This window comes from Sinocyclocheilus grahami, unplaced genomic scaffold, assembly GCF_001515645.1.
Source record: "Sinocyclocheilus grahami isolate Dianchi unplaced genomic scaffold, SAMN03320097.WGS_v1.1 scaffold431.1, whole genome shotgun sequence".
NCBI lineage: Eukaryota > Metazoa > Chordata > Actinopteri > Cypriniformes > Cyprinidae > Sinocyclocheilus > Sinocyclocheilus grahami.
In genome coordinates this window covers 1,570,476-1,580,148 of record NW_015505610.1, presented here as the reverse complement: position 1 = coordinate 1,580,148, position 9,673 = coordinate 1,570,476, and the positions used below count along the sequence as shown (strand labels likewise).

At 41.4% G+C, this 9,673-nt stretch overlaps 1 protein-coding gene across 1 annotated transcript; it reads left to right on the top strand.

The window, feature by feature from the left end:
• The first annotated feature begins 223 nt into the window (after nt 1-223).
• prdm1a (PR domain containing 1a, with ZNF domain) lies at nt 224-9,059 on the top strand. Its single transcript, XM_016233473.1, has 7 exons — nt 224-365; nt 1,849-2,100; nt 3,590-3,709; nt 4,810-5,062; nt 6,945-7,909; nt 8,015-8,143; nt 8,257-9,059. Exons 1-7 carry the CDS (start codon nt 339-341, stop codon nt 8,842-8,844), a joined length of 2,334 nt encoding a protein of 777 aa, XP_016088959.1. The 5' UTR covers nt 224-338; the 3' UTR covers nt 8,845-9,059.
• The last annotated feature ends 614 nt before the right edge of the window (nt 9,060-9,673 follow it).

The window sequence follows — 9,673 nt, the reverse complement described above, 5'->3', positions numbered from 1 at the left end:
TAAAGGAAATTTCGGGTGGTTGGTGCACAATTTTTTTTATTATTATTTATTAATGATTTTCTCTGCAATAATGTGTGTGTGTAGCAGTGGGGTAATTGTTAGATCATGTACTCTGGAGGCGGAGTCAGTGATACTAAGGCAGGAGGAGATAGTGGGCAGGGCCAAAGTGCCTTCAACAAGTCAGACAAACTTGCTCAGGCAGTCAGTCAATCTCAGGCACTTGCAGGAGAAGTCACTTACCATCTGGACTAGCAGTGGAACAAGACAGGAGAACTGTGAGCTGCACCTGTCCCATACATATACACACACACTCAGGGGAGAGATCACACACAGCCTCTATGTGTGGCTGGGACCAGAGCGTCCTGGTAAGTGACATTTCTCTAAACTCAGTTTTTGTGTGTTCTGCATGTATTTCTGTGTAAAGCAGGGAATGCTTTTTACAATGGAACTGATTGTTTCTATTATTTCATAAATGAAATATTTAGTGGTTATTCAGTTATGTAGTGGTGGTTAATTGTATGTGGTGTGATTGTTTTGAGGTATAGAAATACAGTTTTATTGGGGCTTTTTAGTTCATTATTTTTTAAGTTAAAATTCTTGACTGTGATAATTTAGGCATTTTAATTTATTTTAGTATTTAAAACAATTCTTAGAAAATAATTTCTGTATTTAATTCTTAGAAAAAATATTTCTGTATTTAATACTAGTTTATAGTTTTATTAAATTTAAACTAAAAATGTTTTTTTTTAAGATTTCACTTAAAAGTAGTATTTTTTTTTCTTATCAAACATAATATATAGTTTTATATTGTGCGTGCATATTTAGTATGCATACATCTGATTTCCATGTTTGTTAATGTGGAGTTTTTCAGTTTCATTATGAGTTTTGGTTCTACAGCTGTCCTACGCACACAATTCTTTCTAACAAAAACATAACTATTTTCTGATCTTTTTAAAAATATATATATATATAAAATGTTAGTATAATAGACAATGCTCAACTACAATTTATATTCATCACAAATCAGCTTTTTCACAAATCAGCTTTTAAACATAAATTGTATTAATTCTGTAAACTTTAAATAAAAACAAACTACAGACATTTGTAATTATAAGAACAAATAGTTTTAAATGAAGTTTTTAGTTTGATTTTAAATGTACTTTTAAATTACACGAAAACACTTTTAATCATTTTAAGAGATTTAATTAAACATTCTCAGAGAAGTTTAGTTTTAGTCCTGAACAGGTAACTACATATTTTGCCTTTTTCATTTTGGCTGTATCAATTTGCGTCAAAGTTTTTCCTCTTTTGTTTCTATTTCTCACACACACATTCTCTGGGATGGATTGATGGTTCCATTGCTCTGCCACTCTGATTCCAATTTTAGCTACATTCAGATGTAGACGGGACTTCCTTCCTCTGTTTTCCTCCATTTGTGACTATTTTTTCACTCAGGGAAGAAAACAGGGAGAGGGTTCGACTCATGTTGATAGACAAAAATGAAGAGTAGCACATGAGAAGAGAGACTTTGATCAGTTCTGACCTTACGGAGCGGGTCGGCATGGCTGTTGTCTTTTATTTACTTTAAGAGCACTTCAGCTTGTGTAGAAAGAAACTTCTTACTTTTTAATGTTGTGTAAACGATTAAGCTCTAATTTAGGCAAAAATATTTAAATTGTAATTAATTACAATTTTTTTGTATAAATGAACATTTGTGCAGCACGAACGTTTTAAAGCAACTAGATCATTTACGTAGTTTAACCTTTACCCTTTCCTAAGATAATGTTTAGTTCTCTAGTTCTCAGATCTGATAAGTCATTCAATTCTAATGCTTTTTCTTTTTCTCAGGCTGCTTCTCATCACAGCTCGGCCATGTTGACTACTGAGGGAGCACCCTACGCCGTGGACAATGAGGAGCTCAAGATGGATGTAGAGGATGTAGACATGACAAAATGGACGGAGGAAGAGTTTGAGGAGAAATGCACGTACACCGTAAAAGATCACACCTGGGAGGGTCCTCTAGAGAACACAGAACTCACCCGGGCCGAGGCGTCCTTACCCAGAAACCTGGCCTTCAAACACCCAGCAGACTCTAAAGAGGTATGACACGATGCTCACACACCATCACATATGCAACGGCATTACGCATGATGTACTCATGGCCTCGAGGCTTCCTTTTTGAAATGTGCCACGAGATTCATCGGGTTACAACTGCAGTCCTGCATGCCATCTGCTAATAATTGTTGTCTGCTTGTATGCGTGTACTGACAGTAAATCTGCAAACCTGCCTCAGAGTGTCACATTATCAAACAGCAAGAAGCGGGTTCAAGCAGAACTTCGAATGGTTGTGATTCTTGTTTAAACAGCATCTCCATAAAGCTGCACCTACTGATCACAAAACTGGCATTAATCTTCTTTATCAGCACTGTCAGGCCAGTTTTTAAACTTGTTTTGTTGAACAAAAAAAGTCCCTGTCTATGTCTGCGTGCTTAATAATTTCTAGCTCACATTGTTACTCAGCTAACACAAACATCTATACAGCAGAGCACCACATGACAAGCTCCTCAAGCACCCGAGTGCCATCTATCAAACCTGTTTTATCTGCAGCAGACTGCCATGTCATGCCAGAGTCCATGACAATCCTCAAACACACTACTTTCCACCTTTCTAGCGCTAATGACGGCAGAAGCTTTGAATAGGATTAAGTCTCTCTTATTTTGAAAGTGTTTATAGATCAATAGGAACAGGGCTATAGATTTTTTTCATCAGTCGCTCTGTCTGTCTTATCTCTTCCTGTGAGGAAAAGAGCGAGTCTCTTTTATGAGCATGTACTTATGAGGTGATAAAGAGTTAACCCTCTCTCTTCAAGAAACACCTGAGGTTCAAAGAGGAAGAGAGTGAGTGAAGTCACGTGTTTCACAGAGGAAGATTATGATGATGAGAGAGTATTGATGGGGAGAGCGTTTAACAAGTTGAAAAGTAGGAGTTTGGGTCAGGAGATCATCAGGTAGGAGAAGGGTCGAGTTGTAGTAATCTTTAGATGCAAACACAGGCATTTAAAATATTAAATATTGTGGCTTTGATTTTAAAATTCCCATCTCTGTTTAGTACATTTGCTTATGTAAATCCATTTTGCAGAATCAATCGAAACTATAAATTCTGTGTGGCCCTAAATATATTAATAGTTCTATCAAATAAAGCACCTGTATGATTCGGTATTGTGAAGAGAGGTTAAGCTTTGGTGATCACCTCCTCAGAAGTGTCTGTGCGGATAATAAGAGGTGAAACGGGACAAACGAATAGTCTCTCTCAGCCTTAGGACACAACCTTGATGACCTTTAGCTTCCTGTGGCTGTCAGGAGAGGTGACGGGTGAAGAGAGGCATGGCTCCATGTCTTTCAAGTGCGCACATCTGGCTGACTGTCAATTAATTACCCCTCTCTCACACACACTCTGTCTTGCTAATACTGTCAAGCTAATTTAATGAATTATTTTTCAGAAAATGATCGAATTGTGAACCTAAGATACTGTACTTTAAACTTCATCTACCTCTTTCTTAACCACCTATTTTCCTACTTCTTTTAACCAGGTTATTGGTGTAGTAAGCAGAGAATACATCCCCAAAGGCACACGGTTTGGCCCCCTTGTGGGAGAAAGCTACACTGCAGAAAATGTCCCCAAAGATGCGAACAGGAAGTACTTCTGGCGGGTGAGTTGTTTTGTTTCAGAATCTTTCGATAAAGTAGGAGCGGACAAGAAAAACAATACCGGGTCACTTCCTGTTCCACTGACTGACTTCCTATGTGACATCATGGGCTAGATGGTTATGTAGAAGAAGTGCCTTTATATTCTCAGAGCAATCAGAAACTGCTGAGTAAAGATCTGCTGTTTTGTGAACTGCATTGCTGCACTGGTGACTGAGAGAGCACTGATACGTTCCATGTAGTGTAATCTTTATTTGACTGTGCAGCGCTCTGAGCGTGTGGGACAGGAAGTGCTGAATGACTCTTCAGTTCTGCTGCTGTGAATATATCTTTCTTAAGAATATGTCCGCTTTATAGATTATCTGAGTCATTGCAGTTATTCAAAGTGTTTGACCAGTGAAAAAAGAAATCCCATTGCAACATCACAGTTGCCACTACCATTAAATGCCACAAACAATTCAAACGAAACGTTTCTCTCACTCCTCTGTGACTTGCAGCTGTCGTTTACAGCTGTCGTCACGGAGAAAGTGCAAAGTCAACCCGCTCTGGTTTTGTGTTGACTTATTTTCTGTCACTTCCATATTGTTGCCAAATCGAAGATCCCCAAGTGGAACAACTCTGGTCTTTACCTACTAGTCACAGCACTGATATCATTGTTTCCTGTGTTACTGTCAGTCCTTTACCATATGCTGCAGGGCAGGTGATTACAGAGTTACTGGTTAGCTCTTCAAGAGAAAAAGTGCTAGAGGAAGTGTAGTGTCGACGTTTCTGAGGGAAACCTTGTTTGTGACATCTTGAAAGTGTTCCTGGAACTTGCAAGCTTAGTATAAACAACATACTGAGACAGGCGTCCCCCTACCATACCTCAGACGAGACCTAAGAATGCATCAGAGAACTGGATGGAGATACTCTGAGACTGTGCATATTAGTGTGGGGGTGTTTGCTGACTCACTGTGAGACTTTATAAGAGCAAACCCCACTTGTCTGTCTCAAAGACGTGAGAACTACACTGGAGGACTAGAGAATAGAACATTGTAATAAAGAAAAAGAAAGTTATTCTAATAAAAAAAGATCTGGTCTTAATTTTCTTCATTGTATTTTCTAGATATACTCAAATGGAGAGTTCCATCATTTTGTGGACGGACTGGACGAGGAGAAGAGTAACTGGATGCGTTATGTGAATCCAGCACATTCCCAGCAGGAACAGAACCTTGCTGCCTGCCAAAACGGCATGAACATCTATTTCTACACCGTGAAGGCCATACCTGCAGATCAGGAACTACTGGTGTGGTACTGCCCTGAGTTTGCCTGCCGTCTCAACTACCCTGCCTCTGGGGACATCATGATGCAAAAACTCAGTAAGTTCACAAAAATACATATATGTGACATCTCTCTATTTGCCATAGACCTGGACATATATTTGTTCCTTGTTATCTCAGTTTAAGTCAAGAAAAACATGCCTTTCCCACTATAGAGATATATAGTGTGCAAACACACAAGCTTCTTCCCTTTCATCTCTGTTCAGATTGGAATTCTTTGAACTACTCTATTTCTCTCCTTTCTTCCTCAACAATGTTTTTGTTCAGACTAATTACAAAGAATAGGAGTGTAATGTTGCAGCCATTGGTGTTTGAGGACGTTCTTTAAACATTAAAGTGCAGACTAAGGTTTGTTTTGCCCAACATACTAAACCAGCAATAAAAGTCTCTAAGCTAAAAAAAAACGAGACAGAGGGAAAGATTGATACGGAGGAGAGGGGGTGATTACAGGTAGGTGAACAGGCCAGTCAGTGTGACTCCTCTCCCCAGAGTCATGCGCATACCCTGGGGCCACTGGATGTAGCCGACCCCTTGAGCTCAACACACACACATAGACAAGTCTGTAATTACACATACTCACTCATGTCTGCTGCCCCTCTACCTGCAGCCTTAAGAAGGAATAATACCCCCTGCATCTCGAAGCGGAACAGTAGCAACCCTAAAGAAACCTGGTGTATGACTCAATCTAATAGAATGGGCTGATCTGACTGACACAGCCTCCCACCTGAAACTGTTTTAGACACTGACATTCTATTTCACTAGTCCTGTCTGGTGTACGATGACAGCACATTCAGCCAACATGTATCTTGAGTCCCTTCATTCCTTTGTCATCCTGCCTCAGGAGGTGTGGGAGGAACTTCATCTTTTGTTTGCCACTTTAAGAGTAAGGAGAGGCTAGTAAGAGCACGCACAAGAGAAAAAAACCTTCCATTGACTAGTTGAACTTCCTGGTGGCAGGACTGTGCTGACAGATTGATATCTCTGTGATCGCCTGCTGTTTGTTTTTGGCAAGCTCTCTAGGGAGGAACAGAACTTGTACTATCTGTGGAAGAGAGGTGGGAGGGGAGAACTGATAACCTCTCGGTTTGTTTACACGTAGCTGCCGGGACAGAGGGATAGGGGAGTAGAGAGTCTGGTACATCTTTTAAGGGATACTTAACATGTACACACTCATATTCACACTTGAATTCTACACAATTAACCCCGTTATAGTTCAGTGAACAGGAAGCAGGAAGTTATTTAATTGTTTACATCCTTTTGAAGGAGATTAACAGTGAAGCTTTTAAGATATATGGGAAAGTAATTTTCTAATTAGCTATCCACCTTTCATCAAATGTGAGTGGGTGGAAGGGTCAGAGGGGTTTAAAATGGGTCTATTTAGCCTAAATTTGATAATTATATTACTCTATGTATGTTTTATTCATATTTTTATTATTGTGAATTCTGCAAAAGCTTTTAAGTTTGGCGCTGTGCAGAAATTTGGGAACTCTTTTAAGATCAGTCACTAAATAAAATCCATCCCAGGTCTCTGTAGACTCTAAAAGGGAGAGATCTGGGCATGTAGATCCCTATTAGCAGGACGCCATCAGTCCCCCCACACCCACTCAGTGAACCCCATTAGATAGTATCAGTGCATCCATCCCACCCTGACCGGGGTGGCTGTCAGGCCTCACATCCTGTCTGTAGACCCTAACACAGGATAATTTGTCAAACTGTCACACTAAGTGAACCACTGGGGTGCTTTGTTGAAATTTGCTTTAAGAATAGCTGTATCATCTGGGACAATGGAACTGTTGTGTCCCTCAAAATAACAGTAACTGGAATTGGGATTGTGACCATGTAACAAATATCGCAAACAGACCTGTATCAGTGAGTGTAAATGAGTGAGAAAATTAACATTTTGTTTTTTGTGTGTAAACAGAGCAGAGCCTGATTGAAGCCACACAGCAAGTGACTGAAGTCAAGCACCCAGGGAAAAGAGAGCACAGCGTTTCAGAGATTCTGAAAGACGTACTGCAAGAACCCAGCAGACCACTTCCCACCCGTCCCCGCTGCCCCAACAGCCCAGACCGACCTCTTTACCCCAGTGCTGTCTATCCGCTCCGCCCTTCCCTAAGCGAAGACTTTTTAAAGGCTACCACAGTATTTGGCCTCCCGAACCGCTCCCACAGACAGTGTTCAGTGACACCCAGCCCTTCAGCACACAGCAGTCTGGAGAGCAGTCCAGAAAGCAGTCCCACACCAGCATCCCTTGAGCCAAGAGACACCTTTCTCTCCTTCTCTCCAGCACTCTACAGTCGTGGCCTGAACCACTACTCAGGCTACTCACCAGCAGGCTCCATGCCATTCTACCCTAACCCGCACTACTCACGCTACCTCATGCCCCACTACCCTGTTAGTAGTCTGAGTGGGCCACCTACTTTGGGCGGTATATTTCCACACATGTACCCCTTTTATAGCAGATTGGTACCCCCTCATGTACCCTTCCCACCTGGCATGCTTCCGTCCGAGGTTAGTCGACAATTTCTGCTTCCACCTGACTCTCCGGCTCCCAGGGACATCCTGCTCCCAGCGGCCACCAGTGCCTTTTCTGCAGCCACCTCTCTGAAAGACAAACCAGTCCATGGGCATGGGAACCCCTACGCTCCCGCTGGTGGGTCTCCACCAGCCGGCTCTGCAGCCTCTACCGGACATGTTCCTACCAAGCCTACCTCAGCAATCCTGAGTACCAGCCGCTCGGAGGATAAGGCGATCAATCTAAGCAAGATGAACCAAGGTTCCACAGGCTACAAAACTCTAGATTACCCACTTAAGAAGCAGAACGGGAAGATCAAGTATGAGTGCAATATCTGCACCAAGACTTTTGGTCAACTTTCCAATCTCAAGGTAAGCAAGACAACTGTGCCTCCTTTTTGATGAAAAGCATATGTGTGCTACACATCTGTTAGAAACACTCCTGGTAGTACCTAGCTTACCTGTCTTTATTTTCAGGTGCACCTGCGAGTCCATAGCGGTGAACGACCCTTTAAGTGTCAGACCTGTAATAAAGGTTTCACTCAGCTGGCCCACCTGCAGAAACACTATTTGGTCCACACAGGAGAGAAACCCCATGAGTGCCAAGTAAATAATACCAACAATTTCAGTTGTAACCAGTCATTTCATTTTCTGAGTACATTTGTAAGGTTTCTGCTCCAATAAGAATGAGATCCTAAAACTCTGCTTTCACTTCACAGGTGTGTCACAAGCGTTTCAGCAGCACTAGCAACTTGAAGACCCATTTGCGACTGCACTCTGGTGAAAAGCCCTACCAGTGCAAGATCTGCCCAGCAAAGTTTACACAGTTTGTCCACCTCAAGCTGCACAAACGGCTACACACACGAGAACATCCACACCAATGCCCGCATTGCCACCGCAACTACATTCACCTTAGCAGCCTGCGGCTCCACCTCAAAGGCTACTGCTTAGCGGTCTCTCCTTCTCCCAGCTGCAGCCTGGATGAACTCAACCGCGTGAATGAGGAAATTGAACGCTTTGACATCAGCGATAATGCAGACAGACTGGAAGAAATGGAAGGGTTTGACATGGAGAGCATGGTAGAGAACCAGATCTTTGGCCTGCTCTGGCAGGAGATGGATTTTAAGGCGTCTTATCACAAAGGAAGCACTGGAGGAGACCTGCACCCCCCACCACCTGCATTATCTATATATCGTCTGAACGAGCATGGCAGTGAGGACTCTGTCATCAAGGTTCATTGCAGCAGCCCTATCCAGCTCCTACCTGTCAAGGTTAAAAAGGAGACAGAGGAGGCCATGGAAACCTAGCCAACTAGAGGATTGCTGACCATTTACCTGACTAGCTCTCTTGGCCAGGTTATGGACAGCCACAAGTATACATAATTCTTCTCAAAGAATCAGGCTGTGGCCTTTACGTTCAGGGACTTGAGTACTCAGGGCTAACAGACATCGTTCCAGTCCATCAGTGGTCCAGTATGTCCTACACAAATTAAAAAGACAATCATATTATTTTATTAATATTTGTTATTAATATTATTTGCTCTTCTTGGTGTTTATTTTAGTTTGTTACGTAATCTATTTAATTTATTATTCAACGCATCATCCTTCACAACCAATACGTGGAAATAATGTTTACAATGACTGGTTAAATCATTGTAATTGACTGTTTTATATATTTTCTTTTGCTTTATTCTTTTGTGGATAGTAACTGTAACTAGTGTCCCAGTTGACTGTGATTTCATGTGTGACTGCAAAGAGCTCACCACATTCAGGTTTATTTTAAATGTGGGCTTTGAAGTCAGAGGTAGACCTTTTTGTTGAAGGCATTTTTTAACTATAGGAAAGGTCAGAGGTTACATATCTATGTGTACGTGTTTTACATAACATTTATTCTCTTAATTTTGAGCTCTACACAACATAATGAATACAAAAAGGGCATATTATATATTACCAACAACTGTTACCTCAAATGTCATAGTGTGTGTGTGTGTGTGACACTGACACTGCATTTTCTTACTTATGTGTGGCACATTACAGAAACCAAAACGATAAAGAAATGAGAATGTGGAATTGATAACCAAAGTGAACTCTTTCGTTTATTTTCAGAGATGTGTGCAAGTGCAGCGTGAGCTGCTGC

Bases quoted from the DNA above. Each gene is read 5' to 3' on its own strand.
- prdm1a (XM_016233473.1), top strand. From the start codon at position 339: ATGTGTGGCTGGGACCAGAGCGTCCTG. The intron at 366-1,848 runs GTAAGTGACATT...TCTTTTTCTCAG, and splicing joins GCTGGGACCAGAGCGTCCTG to GCTGCTTCTCATCACAGCTC. The intron at 8,144-8,256 runs GTAAATAATACC...TTCACTTCACAG, and splicing joins AGAAACCCCATGAGTGCCAA to GTGTGTCACAAGCGTTTCAG.